This window comes from Diabrotica undecimpunctata, chromosome 6 (genome assembly GCF_040954645.1).
Source record: "Diabrotica undecimpunctata isolate CICGRU chromosome 6, icDiaUnde3, whole genome shotgun sequence".
Classification (NCBI taxonomy): domain Eukaryota; kingdom Metazoa; phylum Arthropoda; class Insecta; order Coleoptera; family Chrysomelidae; genus Diabrotica; species Diabrotica undecimpunctata.
The window spans coordinates 181,313-208,989 of NC_092808.1; the positions used below are offsets into that span (position 1 = coordinate 181,313).

General features: G+C 33.0%; 1 protein-coding gene across 5 annotated transcripts in view; it reads right to left on the minus strand.

Moving 5' to 3' along the window:
* Positions 1–5,002: 5,002 nt before the first annotated feature.
* The window catches only part of Fak (protein tyrosine kinase 2 Fak), a 40,514-nt gene continuing 17,839 nt past the window's right edge, over positions 5,003–27,677 (minus strand). For 2 of the 5 annotated variants that reach the window (XM_072533934.1, XM_072533932.1), the window contains exons 6-15: positions 26,677–26,712; positions 25,607–25,732; positions 24,591–24,773; positions 22,107–22,517; positions 19,334–19,672; positions 18,167–18,927; positions 14,516–14,662; positions 13,974–14,273; positions 9,466–9,797; positions 5,003–5,967 (exon numbers count right to left, since the gene is read on the minus strand). In XM_072533934.1, the coding sequence (XP_072390035.1) occupies positions 5,658–5,967; positions 9,466–9,797; positions 13,974–14,273; positions 14,516–14,662; positions 18,167–18,927; positions 19,334–19,672; positions 22,107–22,517; positions 24,591–24,773; positions 25,607–25,732; positions 26,677–26,712 (2,945 nt within the window). In that variant the 3' untranslated portion in view covers positions 5,003–5,657. Of the gene's footprint in view, positions 5,968–9,465; positions 9,798–13,969; positions 14,274–14,515; positions 14,663–18,166; positions 18,928–19,333; positions 19,673–22,106; positions 22,518–24,590; positions 24,774–25,606; positions 25,733–26,676; positions 26,713–27,677 lie in introns of those variants that run through there. The other 3 variants (XM_072533936.1, XM_072533933.1, XM_072533935.1) reach the window with 3 other exon arrangements.

Genomic DNA, 27,677 nt, shown 5'->3' on the forward strand with positions numbered 1-27,677 from the left:
CTGGAAGAAAGAAAAGGATGTGTTCATGAAGAAACCGGCACAATTTCATTTCAACTGTGGACCTGCAAAAGGATTATTGTGACAAGAACTAAAGGGTTGAGTACACATACAAGTCGGACATGGATGTGACAAAGTCTCTAACCAAGCCGGGAAAACTGCTTTTGAACATGAACACAAACTTGATTTTTTTTTGTAAAATCGATGAAACCAGTGAAGAAAGCTGACGTCCACAACTTGTTGAAATAGCATTACGGGATCAGTGGAGGGACAATGAGGATTTACTCTTCTACAAAAATGTCATCGATTGGGCTGATGACAATGCAGAACCCGAGACAGTTGTTGTGACAGTGTATCTAAAACAATAAAAAAAAGTCTGATAACAAACCAAATGATAATTAGTTTTAAAGAGTAAAACATCATAGCACTGTAAAATGTGTTATAAATTAAAATAAAATAATTTATTTAATGTTTTTATTGCCAACCCACAAAAATCATTGCATAATAAATCACCTTATTTTATTTATTGTAATCTGTTTCTACAAATAAAAAAACAATAATCAATAAGTTTAACACAGGGGAAATCCGTCCAGTGACAAAAATCCATTAAGATAAATTTCTAATATATTAAATATTTGAAATATAAATAACACTTTACATAGATATTTTCTAACATATTAAAAAATAGCAATAGTTAAAATACACACACAATTATAAGTTATAGGTATATATAGTATAAGTTGTAGCTATAAAATGATAGAGTATATGTTTATGTATGTAAAGGTATAGAAAGGTCTAAGGGATCACGGCGTTTTAGTCGTCCTCTCCTCGGTCGCTTAAGTAGGTCTTGGGCAAGCGTATTTGGATGGTTCAGTAGTCTATTTTTGTAAGTGCCACTGAGTGAGACAACGGTGTCTACATGGGCTTGTAAAGTTGCAAGTAGTAGAGGTTGGCCAAGACTGTAGCCTTTGACTGGAAGAAAGAAAAGGATGTGTTCATGAAGAAACCGGCACAATTTCATTTCAACTGTGGACCTGCAAAAGGATTATTGTGACAAGAACTAAAGGGTTGAGTACACATACAAGTCGGACATGGATGTGACAAAGTCTCTAACCAAGCCGGGAAAACTGCTTTTGAACATGAACACAAACTTGATTTTTTTTTGTAAAATCGATGAAACCAGTGAAGAAAGCTGACGTCCACAACTTGTTGAAATAGCATTACGGGATCAGTGGAGGGACAATGAGGATTTACTCTTCTACAAAAATGTCATCGATTGGGCTGATGACAATGCAGAACCCGAGACAGTTGTTGTGACAGTGTATCTAAAACAATAAAAAAAAGTCTGATAACAAACCAAATGATAATTAGTTTTAAAGAGTAAAACATCATAGCACTGTAAAATGTGTTATAAATTAAAATAAAATAATTTATTTAATGTTTTTATTGCCAACCCACAAAAATCATTGCATAATAAATCACCTTATTTTTTTGCTTTTAGGTTTTAATTTAAAGTACAAATAAAGCAAAGTTAAAATATTTAGCTTCATAACTAACAATATCCATAAGAGTTTGGTGCAAAACTCACAGTTAATCACATTTTGGTCCAAAACTCACATTGTCAGAATTCTAAATTAAATTTACGATACAATCATAAAGTTTAGGCAAACAGTTTTCTATTACAACAAAGTTTTTACACAACAAAAATTGAAGCATTGTACTTCAATATTAAACAGTTTTTTTTTCCGAAAGCTAAGAAACGTGGGGAATGTGAATTTTGCATCTACACAATTAAATTATCCTAATACCTAAATATAAATTTGGTTTAATTTCCAATGTACCTTTCATAAAATTTACACAATCAAAATTTCAAAGATTTACCTTTATGTTTTGTCATAATATACTAATAAAAATAATATACTAGGCATAGTTTCTTACCATTAAACTCATACATCAAGTATATCGTTTTTAGGTGAACAATTGCTATAGTACTGGCTTCTGTTTGTCAAATTATTCCCTTGCTTTTATCTTTTTTTGGAAATTTCTATTTATTTAGTTGGCTGTCTTCTTTTTCTTCCATCCTCTGAACTTCAGTAATTGCTTTGGAATTATCTCTGAAGTCATTCATACCTACAGATTAGCTGCTTTCTAATGTTCTGTGTTATTGTAGGTTTTCCAAATGTATATATTTAATTTCTTTATTTATTATAATTATTTATTTCCTGTTAATTTAGAAATACATTAATGTGGTATATGTTTCACTGTTAATGCCACATTTTTTGGATCTCCCGAAAAGGAATAAAGTTTTATTAATGTAAACATTTGATCAGAGTGGTATATTTTTAATATCGTTTGATTTGTCATTTTTAAGGGGGTTATATTTTTGTATTTATAATTGAATTTTACATGAAGTGATCCAATTACTGGTTATATAAATAGGAGATATATACTATAGTTCAGCTACAATCGATTGAAAACTTTTCATTTAAAATATTAGTTTTTTCAAAAACATTTAAATATGAAATGATTCAAGAATTTTAAATTTTGTTATATGAGACAAAATATCTATATATAGTAAAATTAACAAATTGTGCCTATATTTTTTTTCTTCTATATATTTTTGATAAAAACCGTAAGCATTTTATATTTTAAAAGTCCATCCAGGGAAACCTGCAACATCCAGCGACCTTTACAGGCAGATTTATGATTTTTATCATGCAATAAGGAAGTTTGGGACTTGCAGTGGTGGATCTAGACATTCACCTTGGGGGGAGGGGGAAACTTCTAATGAACTACCAACCAAAAGACATAAAAAAGATAAATCCAAACTACATAAAAGACCTAAATAATAGGTTTTCTTTAATTTTTGACCTGGGTGGGTGGGGGAAATGTCTCCCTTTTTTCACCCTCCGTGTATCCGCCCTTGGGGACTTTCTTTATCAAATTGAACTTGTAAGTATGCAAAACTATTGTTTTGTGCTAAAACAATTACAAAAAAGATACCTATCCCGCGGGTTTATTATTAAATTTACGTCCACATATGTTGAGGAGCTTTTCTACTGTATTTTGCTCCTCGAGTGAAAGTTTTTATGTAATTAATTACTTGAATTCAAAACTCAGCAATGACAAAACCTTTGTTATAGGACAGACACACTACGGCAGTACGGTTTCAAGCTTTCATCAAGCAGCTTTTCCTTTTTTAAATACAATTTAGTAAATAAATTTTAAGAAAAAAAAAGAATTGTTGAATTTGGATACTTAATATTTTTGTATTATATTACAATAATGTAGGAATAGCAAAACAATTACGTTTTTTATACAAAGTTCAAGACTTACTGAATAATATATATTTAGTTGTTTCATGCCTTCTTGATGTAGCTTTTCCAGTACATAGAGCCTAATCTTAACCTAACTACCTTAATAATACGGTGACAATTATTCACTACAGACGGAACATTACCATTGACTATCTAAAGTCACTTCATAGTTGCCAAGAACAAGGCTTTTTCTGTGTTTTCCAGAACCTGAAAAGTGTCTTGAGGTAATCATTAACCCACCATTATTCCTTAAATTTAGTAACCTGCTAAATTCCCAAACAGAAGCATAATAATGAATTTAAACATTGAATAAAATCTAAACACTTCAGTTTGGGAACAATTTTTCGAATAATAAATCCACACATTTAAAAACGATACAATCTTTAAATTTCGTATCTCCTAGCAACACAATGTTCAACTCTTCTAGTTGCAGATCTATTTCATTATCTTCAAAGAATTCACCCTCTAGATAATTAAACCACTTCGCTACTTTTAGCGGGTGATAGTATGTCAGTTTAATTCATAATATTGAAGATCGTAGAAGATAGAAGGAAAACAGGGCATCGGAAGAAAGAAGACACGAGATTGAGAGGAGTAAGCCAGAATTGTCGCCAACATTCACTAATTGGATAGGGCACCATAAGAAGAAGATTGTAGGCAGAGTTTAAATTAATAGGCTTCTTGGAATTTCTTGTAGTACAAGCTAATGAACTATATGATGGAATAATTTGTATACAATTATTCTAATCCAAAAAATTAATCAATATATTACAAAAACTATGTCTTATTTAATTAGGATTTAAAAATACACTCGTATGAGTAAAACATTATTATGTTTCATCTAGTAGATTAGGTATCTTACTTTAAATTAAAAAAAAAATCCACTTACGAAATCCCATGTGAATATCAGCGAAAACAAGTGAAATTTCAAACGTTTAAAAAAAATTGCCCCCTTATTTTTTTCACCTAGCAGACAACACGCGCACTAAACTTTTAAAAATCGGCTTCACTTATTTTGCCCGAGTTGTGTATCTAGTTTATTATTACTACATCTACATTTTTTTATTACTTATCTCTATAACAGTTTAACAAATTCCGTAGTTTAAATTGAGATAACGGCAGTAGATTTATATCTAATACATATGCAACTAATAATACGAAATTCTATGACTGCTGACGCTATCTATAAGAACAACGCCAAATTAAATTTGTTTTGAGATGGCAGTACTATTAGCTTCCTGAGTTTAGTAGATTTTAGGCAACACAATTAACAGACAATAGTGAGTAAATGAATTATTAAGTGATAGACAATTTGAATCACAGACCATACATACCACATACATACTCTTGAATATTTGAAAATGACGTAGCCTATAAGATACAAATCTAAATTAAGGGTTAATTTAAAGACATTGAGAAATTCATGGGGTATTAAAGAACCATTTTGAAAGGTTCGGGAACATTTAGTCCCTTAAATATTTCTGAGGTCTCTGGAGGAGTTAGAGGTTGTAGTCCGCCTAAAATGCTCATATTAACTGGTTATATAATGAAGACATCACAAAAAACATTTTCTAAATCGGTATATAAGGATAATTTGCATGGAAACCATTAATAAAAAATACACTCATACTAAAGCAGAACATAAATAAAAGGAAGAAATAAGGTTGAAAAAAGAAAACTCAAAAACACTTTTATTATGTCAATTTATTGATTTAAAGCCAAGTTATTTTTGGAAGATTAAAATACCTTTACGTCATATAAATATTTTACACTTTTATAAAAACAATCCAAAAAATTTCTAAATCTTTTTAATACCTTCTTTTTTCACATAATATATAACACAATTATTTATATAACATCGGAAAGTATCACATTTTATATATGTGTAATAAAATAAAATAGAATATGTACAGAGTGACGTAAAGTATCGATTTCAGAAGATCGTGTGAATAAAAAAAGCAAACTAGTTCACTGATTTTGGCACAAGTTTATGTACAAAGTTTATAGGTATATTTTACAAATATCTTATAAAAGTACACTGTTAAATTTCGAACTGTCAGATTAAAAACATTTTTCAAAATATTAGAATATATATTTTTTGCAATACGTTAAAGCTTTTTCAGAAATAAAACAGTCATTCAAAATATTTTTTTCTTTTAAAAATTCATATACAACTTTTGTGAAAATCAGAAATCTATATCTTCTGATAAACCCACACAATATTCCAAGACCCTGTTAGTCACCCTGTATAAACATTCGACTTAAGCAGTACCTAATTCAATGTTTTTATTAGAAACAAATCTGAATGTGACACTGTCCACCAAACGAAAACATACATTTCAATTAACTATCTAGTACGTTGGTGTTCAAACTAGAAGAGGAAGCCGATTGTATATTAGCAGTATAGAGCGGTACTTGCACAAAAGTGCAAGATACCGGCGTCGGAGACATGGATGAAGGGTACTGTGTTATGATCTCGGCCGCTGTTTGTTCTTTCGTCTGAACTTGTTGGTTTTGCTCGCTTTCTGGCATCGAGTTAAATGACTTATTTAGGTGTTGGATTATATGAGGATGGCGTGCTCTTATTGAATCTACCACGTCTAAGAGATTCTTGGAATCCATTGCTAGTACGTGAGCTGCTCCTAACATGCCTCTGCAACGAAAAATTGTTGGTTTTGTTAATCAATTATTATCTATTCGCTCTAAGTCTTGTGATGGTTCAACCTCTGCCAGACAAATAATGCCTAAACTGTGATCACGTTTAGCGTTTGTACTGCAGAACACGTATAAAAATGTTCATTCAAAAAAGTTCAATTAATTATTTTAAACTCAAATATTTTATTAAAAAAGAATGCAATATCAGCTTGAATTTGGACTAAACCAAAGTTTATGGTAAATTTATTACTCATATAAACAATGTAAGTATATTCAATCAATAAATATATATTTTGGATTCCATCCCATATAGCAATTATCGGCAATGAAGAGGCAGACAGTAGTGCTCGTGATGCAGCAACAAGTGCGGAATCTGAATTAGTGCGTGAAAGTGTATGTAAAGATCTTAAAACGTTTTTTAAACAAAAAGAGAATAGCCAGTGACAGCGCGAATGGTTTCTATCGCAATCTAAATTAAGATCGCTAAAACCAGAAACACGACAGTGGAAAACTAGTACTAGTACACGGTTTATTCAAACGGTTCTAACGCGCCTACGTGTAGGACACACCAAGATCACACACTCTTATTTACTTTCGGCCAGTGAACGCCCCCTGTGAGACCTATCTGCTACGCCTCTTACCGTCGTCCATTTGTTAATTGAGTGTCCAAAATTCCATAGAGACCGTTCAATAAACAATATACCAAATACTCTACCAGATTTTTTAGGAGAAAACTGTCACGTAAAAAACTTATTAAATTACCTAAGGTCAATCAATATTTTGTATTAGATTTAAAGTTTTGTTTACTGAGTAACGCCGCTAATAACCTTTTGGTGGATGCGGCAATGTTTGTTTTTAATAAAAAAAAAAATAAAAATAAATACATATTTCAGATATTTTACACAATTGTTAGTCTAACCTGACTTTAAAATACTAAGTTGGGCCAAATTCAGGCAACTTACAGTACTCTAGACAGTGTTTTCATATTGTAACAATTTTTTGTGGCGTTACCCAATCAGATATCTAACTTATACTTCGGAACGCGTAGGTGTTCCTGTAATTGTTATAAATGAATCGAACCAACCTAAAGAAGACTTCAAAAACTTCTTCGAAACTCTAGGACATAAATTTATTGCAGAAGGAGACTTCAACACCAAACATATATTATTTGGATCTCGTCTCACAACAACTAAAGGCAGAGAACTAGTAAGCTTAATACATGAAAACAACTACCACCTTTGTCAACAGGCTCTCCTACATACTGGCCTACGGATCCAAACAAAACACCTGATCTGCTGGATCTATTTATCACTCAGGGCATCTCTCCTGGTTATATGGAGGTCATGCCGAACTATGATCTCTCATCTGACCACTCCCCAATTATAGCAACCATCAGCAGCTTTATAGTCTACAAAACTGCCACACCAAGACTACACACTGGGAGAACTAACTGGGAAAAATACCGCAGCAAATTAGAAGAAGATATTAGTCTACAAGTAAGCCTCAAAACAACAAGAGAGATAGACGAAACATTAACGGCTTTAAACAACACTTTTATAGAGGCTGTACAAAATGCTACACCTGCGAACAATACAGGTAGCAAAGCCCAATACATCCCAGCTGAAATTAAAAAGTTGGTAGCTCAAAAAAGGAAAGCTAGGATCAAATGGCACCAAACCATTGCCCCAGCAGACAAGACTACATTAAACAGGCTAAGCAATCAACTAAAATCCAAACTTAAAGAGACACAAGAACTGTCATTTACAAACTACATAACAAATCTAAACCGGTATGATAACTCAATATGGAAACCGATCAAAAACTCCAAAAAACCCAAAACTCCGGTACCTCCAATTAGAAACGAACAGGGATCAACACTACAGTGGGCCAAAAGTGATGAAGAAAAAACAACGCTATTGGCCGAACACCTAGCTCAAGTATTTACTCCCAACAACGACGCTCCAGATATTGAAATTGAAAGGGACATAAATAACATTTCAGAGAACATAGCAGTAATCAGACCACTAACCAAAAATAAAGTTCAACAAGAAATCCAATATTTAAACATTAGAAAAGCTCCTGGGCTGGACAAAATAACACCCAAAATGATGAAGGAACTACCAGATAAAGGAATCATACTGATTACTCTCATCTTCAATGCTATTCTACGATTAAACTACTGGCCAAAGCTCTTTAAAACCGCTGAAATAATACTAATCCCAAAAGCAGGAAAAAATCCAAACGAGGTTTCATCATATAGGGCAATAAGTCTACGACCAGTCGTATCCAAAATACTTGAAAGGTTACTGTTACAAAAAATTAAACTCAGACCCCAATACGGAGGAATGGATACCCAACCACCGATTTGGCTTTCGAAAAAAACACTCGACAATACAGCAGGTTCATAGAATAGTACACACGATGAATTCTACAATGGAAAACAAACACTACTGCACAGCTGCTTTTCTAGATGTTAGTCAAGCCTTTGATAAGGTTTGGCACACAGGCCTCATTTTCAAAATCAAGAAATATTTACCCATCACGTACCTGAAACTGTTAAAATCCTATCTGAGTGGGAGAGAATTCCCAACAAGAGTGAATGAAAGTAATTTCAATAATTTTCCTATAAAATCTGGTGTTCCACAGGGCAGCGTTCTTGGACCAATATTATATGTGCTATACGCAGCTGATCTACCTTCCACTAATGAAACCATTACTGGCACGTTTGCAGATGATGCTGTCATCCTTGCAGCCGACGAAAATCCAATTATAGCATCTAACCTTCTACAGGTACAACTGAATGAAATCGAGACATGGTCTTACAAGTGGAGAATTAAAATGAATGAAACAAAATCAGTCCAAGCGACTTTTACCTTGAGAAGAGACCCGTGTACCCCAGTTTCACTTAACAATATCCAACTTCCCCAATCCTCTAGCACTAAATACCTAGGAATACATCTTGACTCAAAACTCACCTGGAAAAAACATATTCTTAAGAAGCGGAAACAAATTAACCTAAGAATGAAAGATCTAAACTGGTTAGTAGGCAGGAAATCGAAACTGAGCCTTGAAAACAAAATCCGGATGTGCGAGCAAGTCAAACACAGCCATAATTCAAAGATGCCAATCAAAAATACTCCAAACGATAGCTGATGCACCTTGGTATGTGTCAAACCTAACACTTCATGAAGACCTAAGAATCCAGTTCGTACAGGATGCAATCACTAAATACAGCACGAAGCACCATGAAGCACTGGAATCACATAGTAACCCCTTACTCCAACCTCTGCTAGAACACCAAGCCAATAGGAGACTCAAAAGGAACTGGCCAGCTGACCTGAAAACCGGTTAAAGTGGTCTTGTCACTGGAGAAGACCTCATCACGCCAACAGGAGCCCCTTGCTCCGCAGCCAGCAAATTAGCTTATAAAACTTTATTTGTGTTTTGATTGCTAAAGATTGTGTCATAATAAAAAAAACATAATACAGATACTTACTTTCTATACTCCACATCCAAAGTGGTATTACTATACTGTTGTGCTAACTTCATAGCATTCACCAACTCAGACATATCTTTAGATAAAACCTTATGGGCCATTTCGACTTCTCGATGAGCTGTCGATGGAAATAAAGGGACGATATCATCGACACTAGCTAGAAGAGCTCTGAGTTCCACGCCTACCTTCTTGACCAAATCGAGATACTGGTCAGCTACAGCTTTTTGGACATTTTGAGAAAGAGACATCACTGCGCGCACGACGTCCGTCGTACATTCGTACACACGGTCGTTAGTTCTATCAAGATAGTGCGCAGTATTTTGTGTAGTATCCTAAAAATACAAAAATAAATGTTATAAAGAATAAAAAGTATTTGCTTGTTATGTTATCTCTTAAACCGAAACATGTGTCTATAGTACATAATGGGAAACATCCGGTCTCAGGGACCTGGCCAAAAAATATCTACATAGAAACATTTATTTTGATTTTGGATACATAATTTTACATTTTCATTCATAAAAGAAAATACTGATACTACTATTCTGAAGATTTATTTTTTAACTCAGGGATACTTACAAAAATATTAAAAAAACTTTTAAATGAACTATTTAAAGTAAACACACCGATTTTCAATAATTAGTATTAATTATAAAGTTAGGCTCCCATTACAGCACAATTATTACATACTTTTCCGCTGCACCGCAAGCAAATAGGATCGCTACGTTTCATTCATCTGTATGATGTATGATTGTATGCGTTTCTGAAGTTTGTCAGATGGAAGTTCTTCGGATTTTCTAATTCTTCAGGAATGACATCACATATAAAGTGACTTTATATCTATAGGAAGATTTAGAATTAATAAACGTCTCCTTAGATGTGGTTCTATGAGTATCATAGCCAAACTTTGAATAAAGCGGATCTTTTTTTTTCATTGAGGGATTTTGACGGAACACAAAGATAATATTAAACTATTGACACAACTTATATTGATTAAAGTGTAAAATATTACTAACGGCCATCTCCTGGTTCTTCTATTAGATGAATATAAAGCAGAATTTCATATCCAGAATGTCTACACCACTTTTTGTTTTGTTACAATAACAGACAATTTTCGTTTATTTTTATCAGAGTCTGTTGATTTTCGGAACAATTGACAAAAGAGTTACAGGTATATTTCCATAGACGTAAAACTGATTGAGTGGGTTTCAAAAGACTACGTTCTTCTTCGGAAAGTCCAGTTCCGTCACTGTCATTTCCTGTGCTAATGTGAGCATTATAGAGGTAAGAACTCTACCTCTGTACCTTCTACAGTACGTTAAGTTTTTGTGGTCAGTGGTTATTTAAAGCAATAATAGCGTAGATTTTTAATTTATTTTTGTAAACATGTCTGGTTATATACGCCCGCAGAAAAGGTTCAAATCATAAAATGATTTTATGGTGGTAATTCTGGACAACAGTATGTAGATTTATTTTCTGTGTTTTTTTGAGGGGAGACCAATTCCTGGCGTACAGTCAGTTCATAATATTGTTAAAAATTTTAAGAGTGGGTATTGCCTCAAAAATTGCAGAAAATAACACGCTCAAGAAGTGTCATCAGGAAAATTTGAGTAAAGAGAATATCGGGATACATAAATTTGTGCAACAATCGAGGTAGATTCATCAATCAATTCAAGTAGAAGCGTTGCTAGAGAGTTAGATGTTACCAATGCTATTGTAGCGAAAATATGAAAAAAGCACGATTACAAGAATTTTTTTTTTATCTAACATTAATGTGTCTCGACAGCTTATGGTCATTGACACGGGTACAGTTTACTACATTATACATATTTTATATAGGTACAAGAATTTGATATGAACATTTTTTTTTATATAGAAAGGTTAAAACAATAAAGCTTATCACTATGCACTGTTTATATTAGCTGAATTAAACTTGTTTCTTTTAAAAATCTAAGAACACTGTCAAAACGGTTTGGAACACTGAGAATGTTTTTTAGATTTCCTTTTAGGCTGTGCTTGTTTCTGGAAGAATCATACTGGCAGCAGTCCACTATCACGTGTTTGATGGAAAGGAGGCTATTACAGTAGTGGCATACTGGAGGGTTTTCTGATGCCATAAGGTATCCATGTGTGAGACGTGTATGCCCTATTCGTAGTCGGTGAATAACTGATTTTTCTTTCCTGTTCATAGAGGAGATATTGACGCGAGATAAGTTGGGTTGAACGTCATGCAGCTTAGTTTTTGTTTTACTCCACAGGTCCGTCCATGAGCTGAGGATTTTTTGTTTTATCAATATTTTAAGATCCGTATGGATTTGGACCTCTTTGAAGGCTATGTCAGAAGAACATGCTGCTTTAGCGGCTTGGTCTGCTTTTTCGTTTCCCAATATACCAACATGAGATGGAGTCCAGATCATTATGACTTTTATGTTAGCAGAATATAGTTGGTTACAGATGGTGTGGATTTCCTGGACTAGTGGGTTTTTCGAGAAAATGCATTTTATGGAATGAATCGAGGAAAGAGAATCAGTGCAGATGGCGATTTTTATGCTTCCATTTGAAGTAGGATGGATTGAAGCCTTTAATGCTTGGAGTATTCCATATAATTCTGCGGTAAAGATACTACAACTTTTAGGCAATCGCACAGAGCTTATTGTCGTCGTCAGTGTGGACACAGCGGAGCCACAACAGTTTTCATTCTTAGACGCATCGGTGTATAAAATTTCATCAAATTGTGTTAAGTTAAGGATGTTTTGGAAGGATTTTCTAAAGATTGAGTTTGGGGTTTCTGTTTTGTCGAATCTGCATAAATCAGTATTGAATATTGGAAGATTGTGCATCCATGGAGCTGTCTTGGGGGTATAAATAGAAGTAGTATTGGAAAGGTTGATGGAATCTAATAAAGGAGATAATATTTGTGGTAATGTGAGAGACTGATTGGAAGCGTTTGCCGGGGGAGGTTGTATGGGATTGATTAGATTTATTAGCAGGTTGCTTGGGTTTGCTGATATTCTTACAAAGTATGAAAGTAGAAGCTGCTGCCTTCTTAGATGGAGTGGTGGCTCTGAAGATTTTAAAGACAACAAGTACAAGAATTTTAAATATTCGAAAAGGCAGCAGATTTTTCCAGACGACTACTTTCGAAGAATGGAGTTTTTTTTGAAACTCTAATAAAGTAATCTAATGATGAACCAAATTTTATTAAAAACATTTTATTCACTGACGAATCTAGGGAGACACAATCGTTCCATTACGAGGTACTGAGCGCGGGAAAACCAGCACAGAAATGTTGTTTACCAAACTCAACGTCCTCAGAAAGTTAACGTCTGAACTGGTATTTTTGGAGACCACATAATAGGTCCATTTTTTATTGAGAGCAACTTGAATAGTAGAGTATACCTCGATTTGTTACAGAATCATATTCTTCCCGCTATTCTCAATCTTCCTGATGTAAATCTGGAGACTGTTTGGTTTCAAGACGGCTGTTCATTTCACAACGCTCGAATAATTAAGGAGTACTTAAAGAATACTTTGCCGAATCGACTTATCAGTGGAATAGGCGATATTAAGTGGCCTGCACGATCTTCAGATCTTACACCCATGGACTTCTTTTTTTTGGGGACATTTAAAAAGCATCATCTACGATCATCCTGAGGCTACAGCCCAAAATTTGGATGAATTAAAAAACCGAATAAGAGAAGTCTCCAATTCTATTACAGCAGAAACTCTTACATCTGTTCGCAGAAGTTTTTATGACAGATTGGGATACTGCTCGGCCATAGAAGGTCAAATATTTGAATCATTTCTGTAAGGCATAAAGAATTATTTCTTAATTTATTAGAAATTATTTTTTATTTTCAATAAGAGTGTATATTTTTTGTTTTATCTTTTTAAGGAAATGCGCTTTTATTTTTAATACAACCACAAAAAATTGTTCACATTATTAAAAACCGAGACAAATGCACCGCCTTATAAAGGTCAGTGTATTTTTATCGAGTTTATGTCATAAGAAATGAGCCGGGTATGCGGAATGAAAACAAAAATCGACGGACGGACGGATTGTTATGTGTTATTAAATGGTTTTCTATTATTCTGAAGGGGATTGAAGAATTACAATTACCCCGTACAAGTCAATGTTGCCGACTTTAGCGCTTTGTGTAGTTGCAATATTTAATTCAAAACTTAACGTACTGTAGTTGCAAAACATATACTAATCGTGGTTGCGTGCGTTACGTACCTCGGCAGTTGATGGAAACATATTTGGGAGGACAGAACAGCAGCTCAAACAGGGTTGCAAAGTCTCAGAGATCAATTTGGCCGTTTAAGAGTTAATCTTACATCAGAAGGACTCAACTTTGGCTAATGTTAGCTTCAAAATTGTGTCATTAGATTAGTAGACAATATACGAGGTGACTGAAGCAAACATGGATAAAGGGGCAAAGTGCTTTTACTACTACTTTATGTCTTCTTTGTGTACCTCTAAATTATTATATAAAGCAGTACTTACTAACCCTATTTTCACACTCTATGACGCCCGATCCTGTACTTCTACACGAATCTTCTTTGTGATCATCACTTTGATTACTTTTTAACGTATTCAACGAAGACTCGACGGGGGAATGGCTTTTACTGCTGCTCACCGAACAGGTACTACTATGCAGTTCGTTTTCTTTGGCGGTATAATTTTCGAGTTTCGACGACGTCTTCGACAACGGCTGATAAGTACTGAAACTTACGTAACTCGGACTAGTTGGTGGGGAGGTTAAAGTACTTTCGGTAGGCTCAGATTCCTGATTCAGACTTAGTCGTTTCTGAAAAGCATCATTCATATTAGACACAATAACGTCATAGTTTATAGCGCTTTTCGCAGTCACTTTGCAGAACCAGCAGCACTGTGCTATGAAAACTATGTTAACTTCTTAGAAAAGAAAAATATCAATTGTAAAATAGATGTCTTGTAACACTGTTCTTAATAAGAGTCTGTACTGCAAAGTGTCCGCGAAACGCAGTTTAGGTAAGGTTTATAAAGATAAAATAAAACTCCAAAATTTACCAGATTCGTTTCAGATTCTGCCAACCACTTCGAATCTTCCTCAGATTCCATTTGCTGCTGGTTTAGTTTTTGCCTCAAAACAACATTGAACGTTTGGTCTCTACCACTCTCGAGCAAAAGTTGGTCGCCGTATATGGAAGATATAAGCTACAAAATGAAACAAATTGTCACACAAAAAGTCACCAGGAAAAAGTGTCTAAGTAGACTAGACTGTGAAATTAAAATATTTGGTTTAGGTATTGTAGTCACTTCCGTACAACTGGCATTTCCATTATAACCTCAAAATGTAACAAAAAACAAAACTAATAATTCATTCAAAAACAAAATTATATTAACAAAATTACGTAACATTACAAAATGCATTGTGCACGTTGATCAACATATATCAACTGCTCAGAACGTGTCAAAAAAGTGGGTTTCACAAATCATAAATTTCCAATACCAGACAATTAATTTTCACAGCCTACTCCAATTATGACTTCGACTGATGTCTATATAGAGAATAAATTGCAATGAATGAAAGAAACTCTAATGGTAAATTGTAGTAAACTTATATAAAATTTTAAAATAAGACAAGAAAGACCTTTGACAAAAATTTGAAAAAGCATGTTGTGATGATGTCTACAATTTGAAATGGTATTAAAATATGACAGTGAAGTCTAAATTTAATAAACTTGTCTACACACAAATATATTGTAAGAATAATCCTGACGGTTTTTAAATTTTAAGCGTGTTTAACAAAATAACATACACAAAATAGTCACACAATTTAAAATATGCTATTATCAAAAACCGCAGTATAAATTGAAAGCGTGGAAAAGTCTAAGTGGCCAGTGAAATAAACAGGCAAAGTAACAAGTGAAATATTTTAAACTGTTTTTAAGAATAAAATAGGTTAACGGAGACATAAATAATTCTGGATTTTTACAATTGGCAATTGGTAAAGATGGCTTTTTAGAGAAGCTGTAGACTAAGTGATTTCTCGAAAATAAAATACTGCAAAAAGGAAATTTTTATATGAAATGAAAAAAGACAATTTTCGTTGGTAATTTTCAAAATCCATGCTGCATGCTGCGATTTTGGTACTTTATTTATAATTTTTCTACTTAAATAAATACCTAACATAACTAAAACAAACACACCGATAAATATTTTTCAAACGATCTAAAATATTTACCCTTAAATAAATAGATTTTTACAAATAAATAGATAATATGGCAAGTAATACAAAATTTGAACGCCCTTTTGTCAATAAATTCCTAGATTTTTGTTCAATTCTGTGTGGTCGTTTCAAAATAGTCACAGTTCAACGGCTTTACGCAAAACAAGTATTGATTCCGGTTTAGAAAATCAGAAGACAAAAGTGTTGATTGAGAAATTTAACATTAAATCTAAAAGCATTGAATATTTACGAACATGGTGCCCCAATGGGCTCCCCACTTTTCCTGTAATTGCCAATATCTTTATGGAAGACTTCGAGACCCCATGGCAGGGATGCTTTGGTGTCTTTTCAAACCAATCTGAATGGTTGTAAGGTTAAGCTAGCTACTCTATCTGAGATACTAGTTATTTCTACTATTCTTCGATTCCATTTCTTGTTGATTAGGAATCCAATACCGCCTGTTGATGTGCCTTGGTAGTAGAATGTGTTTCCTGACGCTAATTCCAATAGCTCTTCATTTTTCCGTCTTACTTCGCTGATTCCAATGACGTCCCATTTTATGTTTTCTGTTTCTTTTTCCAGTTCTACAAGTTTGGGTTGATTTGATAGCGAGCGACAATTATATGTCGCTATATATAAAGAATTCTGAAAATATCATGGACAGAACACGTCCCAAACAAAGAGGTTCTGGGAAGGAAGAACAAAGAAATGGAAATTTTAAATTCAATAAAAACAAGAAAATTAGAATATCTCGGACATATTACACGTGGAGAGAAATACACCTTGCTCCAACTGATTATGCAGGGAAAGATCCAAGGAAAGAGAAGCATAGGTAGGCGTAGAATGTCATGGCTGCGCAACCTGAGAGATTGCTACGGATGTACATCAAATGAACTTTTCAGAGCAGCCGTTCAGTACATGGCACTTGAAAAAGAAGATATATAACGTTGTTGTTTTATTTGGGTAGCGGTTTAGACTCCGCAGATTCTTAGCACCCTTTGCACTCCTGGCTTGATCCCGGAAGCTACCTATTTCGGAGCTGTTTGAACTCTTACGGGGAATGAGGGCCATGATTTAAATGTCTTGTTTATGGGGGTTCAGGGGTTGTGAGGCGTACCTTACCACGCTTCTTCAGTGCGGTTTGGTAAGGGTTCGCTGGTGTGTTCCGATTATAAGGTGTCGAAACCCGTCTTTTACCCTCCTCCTTCTGCTATATAACGTACTCCCACAATACGCCATATATTGCCAGGGATTACGCGACTTATGTCTTCGTTGACGTAGGAGGTAGGATTCGTTGGCAGAGCTGGCTGACTTGTTACATCAGCTACAACCCATTCGTCACTATCAATATATATATATATATATATATATATATATATATATATATATATATATATATATATATATATATAAATATATCCACAACCTCTAATAAAAGATACCTTCAAATGAGATATTACTAGCTGTATGATCCCGTTTAAAATAGTTTTACCAAAACGGATATTTCAGTTCAGTGACCTAAAAATCTATTAATTCAAGTTTGATGATTTAGATAATATTAGAGCGGACTTAAGGAACTCATTGAATAAATACAGTCAGAGTTAAAAACAAATTAAGCAAACCTATTAACATGAAAAGTGTTGTCATATAAGGACATGATAAAAGAGATCATTGTGTCAGTAAATGGGATTAACATTAATAAATTATTGATACTATTATTGTCTTGAAACTGTTTTTCGTGGCATTTCAACCTTATCAAATATTTTAAAGTGAATAAATCACAAGAATGTCCTTTTAACCAGATATTTGTCCAGATACAAAACGTTTTCGAAGTACGAAACCAAATTTCCATCTGGAAGTGAAACGTCACGTGCAACAACGTTTGGTTTGCCTTTAGTCTACATTGTCACATCTATACGTTATGATTTCATATTATTTTGTGCATATGTATGTTGTAACATTTTTGTTCGTGTTGTATGCAAATGTTTCTAATACTATTGTAATGAATGGAAAAATGACAAGTGTAATATATGAAAATGTAGAAAAAAATTGCAAAGTGGTTATGAAACGTCAAGCAACTGCAAAATTCCAAAAAAAAAACAGAAATGTCAAATCAAGAGTAAAAATCGACGCCTTCATGCAAAAGAGAAATAAATAGAGGTCGTTTTGTATACTTTGTGTATTGTTTTAGTTTAGATCGAAGCAATAAAGTACAAAGGTAAAATCTAACTTAACATAACCATAAACAATGACGATTTTTGAACTCATGTGAAGGAATAAGGTTAAGTGTGTTGACGTGTATTTCAATATTCGCTTCCTACAGCCACTCAAGAGCATTAAATTTTATGCAAAATAGTTATTTCTCTTTTAACAGCGTCTTACATACTTCTCATACCGATAAAAAACGCAAAGTGCTTCTCAGGTCATTCCGCAACTTAAATCAAGCTCAAAAAATTCACACAGAGGCAACTTTCATGCAACTTTCGAACCTGGGGCGCCGAGTTTTGCACTAAAAACTGCTGTTTGTGCGCACAACTTTTTACATTCGCCCCTCCGAAATCATATATGCTCTCCTTAAAATGTTGGGGGTCTTTGGATTTATCGCTAAATTGATAAATGACGGGATGAGGGTGGTAAATGGGGATGTGATCGACGTCATAACCTCCGGGAGCGGGTTGGGCTTGGGGGGACATGTGGACGTTACGTTCCAGAGAGTCCATTTTCAACGAAAACTTCTGTTGACGTTCTAGAGAGCCCATTTTCGGTGACGTATTGCGAGATTTTCGTTCTAGCGATCCTAATTTCGGAGTGAACACCCCTGGAGTACTGAACGGAGTGCTATTAAACTCTATAGAGCTGCTAAACTTGGAAGATCCAGAGCTCTCCAAAGACTTCCGTTCTAATGAGCCCATTTTCGGCGTAGAGCTACCCGTACTCGAACGAGAAGACGTTCTTTCCAACGTACTCGTTTTCTTCTCGATCGGAACGTTGTCATGGACCTCTGGATCGAGTTTTTGGAGGTTATGCATAGGAATTGGTTCGGTTATAAGGACTGGCTCAATAGTATCTTCCGCTTTTTGGAAGTTTACAGCTACTGTGTTAAATACCGAGGCAGGAGTGTTGTAAACAGCAGGATTGTACCCTCTGTTTTCGTTTTCTTTCATTAGATGGGCCAGCACTTCTGGATTCTGGGCGATTATGTACGTCTGCGTACCACTTGGATGCTCTTGTAACGACGGAGGATCGCCACCTAAAAAATAAGTTTTATTTGAGCCACAATGGTAATAACAGAAGATAAAAAGTCATATTATTCAAAGTATTATATTCAAATCAAAGTATTCAGAGGCAGCCTAAAGAAAAATCAACGTACTATATCAGACACTGTTCATTATAGAACAGTGAGTCATCAAAGTCAGACCGGTATAGAAATTCTTAAAAAGTTGGAGCGATTTCTAAAATATTTTTGCACGATTACAAAAGCTGCTTTTATTATTTAACGAGTTAACCTCTAAAATAGTAGAGAATTTAAGAAGCAATTGTATGAGTAAACAAATATTGGGAATAAAACGGATCATTTGCTTTAAATAAACCTTACAGTACTATGGCTAAAAGTACTATTTGTCGTTTCTGTAAAAATAAAATAATTATTGTATTACCTCTCATGGGATATCTATCAGGTTTGACAGGAGCGATAAAATCGTCGCTAGGTCCCCAAGACATAGTTGCCATTTTTCTGTTCTCCCTCCTTATCGTATCTTGTTGTGCGCTCCTTTCTTCCAGAAGAATTTCCTGGAGAATTTCTTTAATATCTTTGAACGTCGGTCGTTTACTAGGTTCGTACGACCAACATTGCGACATTAGAGAATAGAGACGAGGAGGGCAATTCGGAGGTAACGGCAGTCGTTCTCCGTTCTCTATTTTTCCGATGACGTCGTTATTTTTGACTCCTTGGAATGGTTTTACGCCCAACATTAAAATTTCCCATATACACACACCTAAAAAATAAAAGCATTAATTTTAGAAAAATTACCAGACAGAGAAAATTAGATAAAATAAATATATATATATATATATATATATATATATATATATATATATATATATATATATATATATATACTAAAATAATATATATGTCGAACAATTTAATTTTTTACTCTTTTCTCTTCTCTGTTCATCTCTTGATTTTACATTTTCCCTCGATATTATTTTATTTAGATCGGTTTATTCTTCGGTTCTACATATTTTTTTTTTCTATTTATTTCACTTCTTTTCTTCTTTACGCCTCATTCTTCCGCTTCTCTTGTTTTTACGTTTTTAGTGTCTTCGTTTTCGTTCAGTATTTTTAGATTATTTTATATTTCTTTTTGTTTTCTTGGCCTTTCCCTTGGTTTTCTTTTTTCTCATGTTTCTTTCATTATTATTTTATTCCTTTCAGATATTTCTCTGATTTTATACAGTTTTTTTATTTGTATTACTTTTTTTCTTCTTTATTCGTTTTCCATCGTTTCTCTTGTTGTTACCGTTCTTGTATCTTCAATTTTGTTCAGTGTGTTGAGATTATGTTGCATTTCCTTTGGTCTTCTTGTTCGTTCTCTTTATTTTTTTTTTTATGTTTTTATCATTTATATTCCTCTCTGTTTTTTCTACGGTTCTACATAGTTTTTTTAATTTCCTTCTCTTCTTTATGACTCATTATTCCGCTTCTCTTCTTGTTAGGAATCTTGTGTCTTCGTTTAGTATGTTAGGATTATTTTATATTTCTTCTTATCTCCGTGTTTTTGCTCGCTTTCACCCGTTTTTTTGTTTTACAAAGTTCGTTGCCTTCTTCTCTTATTATTTTATATTCCTTCTTAGTCTTTTCTGTTCTCCAATTTTTAGGTTCGTATTAAGATTCATGGGCTATTTTATTCGTCACTCTTTTTGTTTTTCGATATTTTATGTGTATATTATTTTAAATTTTAAACTTACTGTCCATTGTTTTGTCATTTTTACACTTTTATTTTACATTTTTTGCATATTTAAGCAAGCTTCCTAACGACAACGATATCAATTGTACACATAAATAAAATTTTTGAATAAATTTAATAAATATAAAAGAACCGTGTCGTTATAGTATTTTTTGAAGCGAAGCTTCTATACTGGAGTTGTATTACTTTTTTTTTCTATAGTAAAATGCTGAGGAAAGCGTTACGGAACAAGCGCTACGGGTAGCGTCACGAAATACCGGTTCTTCATATCGATTCACTACTCCCGATCAATTCGTTTATAGTCCTCATAATTATTTATTATAAGCAGGTTTAAATGAAAAACTTCATGAGAAATAACTGACAAAATACAGATATTAAATGAGAAGTAAAAAATTAAAAGAATATCTGTCAATAAAAGATTCGATTATATACCCGATTATATATTTAAAATGACTGTAACAATATTCCGGCTTAATTTTATTATGTTTTTTGTCATCTTTTATATTTTTTATGATAAGTCTTAGTGAAATAATGTTTTATTTTTGTTTAAGATAGTTCTTGATCTTGAAGACTGATATGTTATGTTCTCATTTAAAATTAATCGTAAGTTGTTTAGTAAAATAGAGAATAAATAAAACTATTACAAAAATTCTGGACTATTTTTTGTGCTATGTAAATAAACATTTTAAATAAACAAAATGTGTCAATAGTAATAAGTAATGTTAAAAAAACTACAAACAATAGATTATTTTATTGAAATTTAAACAAAATGCATCCAGAGAACTATTTTTATGACCAGTGTAGTAGGCCGTGTACGACTACTACTGATAGACAAAATTAAACTGCGTCTACTGAAAGGTTAATACTGTAACGAAATAGCCCATCTCCGATACGTCATAATTCTTAGAAGGACGAATCTTGAAAACGTAAGAATCGGCATGTCAATAGCGCCCGTCTTTCGGACGGGTGATCTCGATGAGACGAATTAGAGGTGGGACAACGCCAGAATGTTCTCGAACAGTAACTTTATTATATATATATGTAACGTTGTTAGGAGTGTTTTTAGTTGTTAGATACTACCTAACTGTAAAGTTATAAATAAATATATGTATATAAATTAGAACCGCTCGTTTTATTTAATCTCGCTACAGTTCAGGTGGCGTTAGGAACAAGCATAATAATTTGTTGAATTATTTTAATATAACATAATTTGATTAAAATATAAATAACAAATAAATTATAAAATTACTTTATTCAATTTTAAAAATATTATTTAAATTGTTAAAAATGCAGAAAACATAGTATGAAGCTTCCCGCTAGTCTACACTACCACCTACTGTACCATCTTTTTTTGGTATTTAAAAAGGAAAATAGGCTACATAAAATTAAACAATAGGTAGCTACTCAACTACAAAATTCGTTTATATACTGCTATAGAAATATATATAGAGGTACATACCAAACATCCATACGTCACTAGCAGTGGTAAACCTTCTAAAATTAATACTTTCGGGACTCATCCATTTAATGGGCAATTTTCCCTTAGATGCCTTATAGTAACTTTGGTCGTCTCCCATCCACCTGGACAGCCCGAAATCGGCCAATTTGACACATCTATCAGTACTGACGAGCACGTTTCTGGCAGCAATATCTCTATGTACATATTTCTTAGATTCTAAGTAACTTAAAGCCGTCGACAGCTGGAATGCATACAAGAGGAGAGTGGAAAGGTCCAATCGGGTCTTGTTCTTTTGCAGATAGGACCGCAGCTCGCCTAATCTGGCCAGCTCCATTACTATCCAAACGGGAGATTCGGAACACACACCTATCAGTTTTATTATGTGCTGGTGGTCGAATTTTTGCATAATGTCTAAAATTAAAATAGTTTTGATATTTCGAGAATACCTATAAAAATGTGTTTACATTTTTGAGGGTCATTTACTTAATATTTTACTAAAATTCCATTCAAGTGTCGTGTTTGTGGTCACTGAAGTTCGACCACAGAATTAGGTTATGTGTTGATAGTCAGTGAAGGCGTTTTATTTATTTATTAATCGTTTGAATACAATTTTTCTAACTAGGTTTTTTTATAGATTTCCATTTGACAATGAAAAATAAACTCATCACGTTAAAATAAACGAGCACACCAGTGTTTTAGTAAATATTATACCTATACCATACCCTGGAAGCTTATATGAATAACCTTGGAAATTTCTCCCATCACTTTGACCCCAGTCAGTTAATAATGAGAAATGCCAGTCTATCTCGCTCACAAAGACTTTAACCAATCATATTTATTTTAACACAATCTCGGGGTGCTCGGGGTATCACAAATAAAATAATCACATTATTTCTGCAATGTCAATTCTGTCAAAAGTAATGACATAATATGTTCCATTGGTTTACAGCTTTCAATTTTATTTCATTATCTTTAATTTTCGTATGCATTTATTCTTAGTAATTTTAATTTAACTTGGTTACTTAGTTTTTAAAGTTTAGTTTTAGTTACCTATTGTAGGAAAGACTTGATATGTGTAGTGTTAGTGAAAAACATGGTGAATTATTGTTTTGTACCGTTGTGTACAAATCATGGAAAAATTACAATAATGCATAGGATTCCATGGATTAAGTGGTTACTGAAACTCAAAATATTTTTTTGTCCTAAATTGATAAACAATATTATTTTATTAATATGATTTTATATATTGCAGTTATGTCAAATTTGGATTGCCCAAATTAATAATCAGAAATTAGCCATTAGAAATGTTATTTTCAGTAACAAATGGTGTGAATTATTTTTAAAAGATTATTTGAATAGCTCCATGGCTCCATGTACAAGCGTCAATTTAAAAAATTTTCAGGAAGCAAACAATATTCGTATTTAACAATTATTTCTGAAAATATCAATGTAATAAATATGTAATTAGTTTATAACTATTTTATCTGAAACAACAAATTAAAACACGTTTTACTAGAAAAAATTTTGCTTTTTTGTATTTCCTTTTTCTCATAACTAAATTTGACAGAAGAAATAATAATCACATATATTTTGTAACTTGAGAATATGATTAATGTATTCACATTTCTTGTTTCTATTATTGCATATAATTTCTGAGTATTACTTTTATTTAAATAAAATACTTTAACAAACTCAGTAAAAATATTTATATATATATATATATATATATATATATATATATATATATATATATATAAATATATACCTTTTACAAAGGATTTTAATAAATTTTTTAATATATGGTATACAGCCAACTACAGGAACGTAGATTCCTTGTGGGAGCTGAGTAAGTTATGGTATTTTATTTTAATAATATATGTGAGATTAGTTCATGGGAAAATAGTAAGATATATTCAATTTCCCAGTAAATTTTAATTAGTAACGAAATGGCCCTCAAGAGTCGCTAAAGGGATGAAATTAATATTTTCCTTTTGAATTTCCCGCCAAATGATGATTAGTAATGACCCCACTCGCAAGTGGTGCTAATAAACGACATTTATACATTGAGTTGCCTATCTACCTGTATATACTATATTATTTATCTATGATTATACCTTCAAGCAGATCTTCAGGACATCAGATTATATATCAAGTATAGAAGGCTGCGGGGTCTATTTATTATACGTCATTGAATAATATAGTGACACGATTTGCGCCAAATGCATGCATTTTTCATTACATTACTAATCGAGTTTATGTTGACTTTATGATTTTATCTTTTTATCCACTAAAAGATGGCGAATTTTTTCTCGTGAAATTGGTATCAAGCATTCAGATTAAGTTTTCGTTTGGAAAAAAATTCCACATCGATTTCAACTGTTAGCTGACGACTGATGTCAATTGAACAAAAAACAAGCAACACATTTTATTTTATAAAAAAAATGACGATGCAGCTTGAATTTAATAAGATTGAGCAATACTTACATGCTTCTTCCAAGAATTTTTCCGTAGTAGCTAGATCGGCATCGCCTTTACACGTTTTGACAGCAACAGGAATGAGCATTCCTTCCGTCGTCTTAAAACAACCTTTATGGACGTCTCCGAACTGACCTTCTCCTAATATCTCTTGCAATTCGATTTGGTGTCTATTCAATTCATAATTTTTTACTAAAAAAATGTTGATACGTTAGTCTACAATTATAATTTGGTCTAGAAATTAAAAGTTTGCACATGCGGCATCATTAAATTTATAAACTGTATTCTGTCAATTCGACATTTTCAAAACTGGAAATTCCTAATATCAATCATTGTCCTTCGTCATACTGCTAAATTTGTTTGATTTTAGGTTTTCGGTTTTGTCAGTAGCAAAGAGACGTAATATAAAAAATAATTCGTAAGAATTATGTCATACATGAGCAAATTACGAACGAATTATAATTAACTCGAATTCCCAGACCTGCTCAGCAGCCGTAGATATAAATCTCGGTGTCATTATGTTCCTAAATAACAGGAAATTTGATTTATACTGCAATCCCACTTATTCTGAGTGCTCGGGGGAAGATTGCAACAATAGTCCACCAGTTATAGAAATAGACGAGGATGACACCGAGCTCGTTGAAGATGACTAAAAATTATTTGTATTTGCAAATTCGTATTTTTGTGTAAATAAATGTTTTTGTACGTAATTCTACTTTTTTTTATAAGTATAGATCTATTACATTAATTATAAAAATTACAATGTTATTAAGGGTTGAAATATTATATTATATCCTAAAGCTAAAATGAACTACAAAATTGCGAGGTTTTGCCATTTTTTCAGCTTCATTTCCTGGACTATAACAGGTTTTCATCATCTCCTTTATTAAATCCGCAATTGGTTGCCTATTAATTAAATCAAATCATGCCTTTTCTGTTATATTTCCGATTTTAACTTACCTTAAACACTATTAATTGCTACAAGTGTTAAAACACGTGAATATAATAAACAAAAAATGTATTACCTACAGGAATTGAATAATCCCCCTCTTCAACGATTTCAGCATAGTCTTCCGATAATATAGTTCCCGTAGAATTCGAATAGTCTTTGTTAGTAAGATGTGGTTTAACCGGCGCAGCATCTTTCGAGTCTGGAAAATTGATGTACATATTGAAATTTGTTTAATAAAAAAACTAAAAATTTGTTTTACTACTGCAAAGTATAAAGTTTTAAGAAATATTCCAGTGGCGAGTATATCAATTTAGTTCAAAGGCGACAATCATTTCATTTGAACACAAGGATTTTTCTTCTCTTCTTTATGATGTCGAACTTTTATTACGTTAATCTATTATTTCCAAGTTTTAATATCTCCATCAGCTGTTCTACTACATTTTTTACATATTTTCTTGTGTTCTCTATAGATTTTTCTATAGACTAAGTTGAACCGTGACCTTGAGCCACTACGTGTTCACCACGCCTGCGCGAAGCAGATTTTTTTATGTTAATTCCATTCTGTTGACCAGTGTTATCAGCTAATCACTCTCCTTCACGACAACATATTGTTGTGAATCATATACACCTGGTTGCTGCCCTATGCCTTACAAAAGACCAGAAGTCTCTCTCCATCGCCGAAATATTCCAAAATTCATTCCATCGACACAGAGGTGACCTTCGAGAATTTTCGGAGTTTTCGTAGCCCACTCCGCGATTTTCCTCGGTTTTAAATATTAATATTAGCGTTAATTAATATGCAATTAGTAATTGTAATATTTGTAATTGAGTTTTTTTGAGCCAAAAAGTTAAACAGATTTGCTTCATTTCTCTTAACTTTTGACATTTTGCATCAGCCTCTTGTTTCTGGCATCTGCCAAGAGTCATTAAATTTCCGTTCCATTCGTAACAGTTTATTGCGAATGTAAGAAATTATTTATAATAAGTAGAATAATAGAATTTCTATCTGGATTTCTGTGATTTGTCTAGTTGTACTCACAGTCAGTGTTGTCGATGTGTATTTGCGTTATTTTTCTTCTGGCCATTAAAAAGTTTTTATTTTGATTTCTGGCACTAAATATTGTGGTCTTAAAATATACTAACCTTTACATGGACAAGGAAATTGTTTCCAAACAGTGGCTTGTAAATAAAAAAAAAAACAAATTATACATACTTATATACAGATTAACACTTTTCAGTACATAATAAGATGTTCAAAGGACCGGAATGTATAGAGAAACTGTACGAATAATCCAACAAGAAAGGAAGGAATAAAAAACGTCATCGAAACATAGGCAAAATATAAACAAGGTAAAAATAAAAGGGCAAAAAAAATTCAACCGAAAAACAAAACGAACAAAACACAAAGTGATGTATTTTCAATTAAAACCGTGTTTAATTCCCGTTAAACAATATATTAGATAATATACAAATACGAAAATAAAATAGTTTCAGAATCATTATAGTACATTTAAACTCACGTCATAATCTTTTCACTAAATCATATGTTATAATAGAGTTTAAAACAAGCCACATAATTTTCCCCCAGATCTGGGGAAATTTCCCGACAATCATCAACAGTGTACTCCATAAAAACTCACAGACAGTTGAGTCCATGGTTCTTTACCCGTGCGTCAGTAATACCTGGAGAGATAAAATACATACTTTTTATCTAGCATCATTGTCTTCCACGCATGAGACTAAAGACAAACCAGCTACAGCCTGTTATTAAGTAAAAACACATATTATTTTTATAAACGCTCTTAAAAAATTTAAAAAGATGATCATCGAAGATCTTTAATTGAAATAACTCATATCGCAGCACAACGAGCGTGTTTCCAAGTAAATACATGGAAAACAGGGAAAGTATATTTCCACGAGAAGTTGTATTTTTAGACTAAACGTGGATTTTATCTAGGGGAAATAAAATGATCACAACAGCAGAAGTTTACGTAAACCAGGTGGTTATGATAGAATATTTATTGTGGTTCATGCCGGTTCAGCTAAAGGTTGTATTTCAGACGCCAGGTTATTATTTTGTTCCAAATCCTTGACTGCAGATTATCACGGTGAAATGAATAGTCCGATATTTACTAAATGGATAA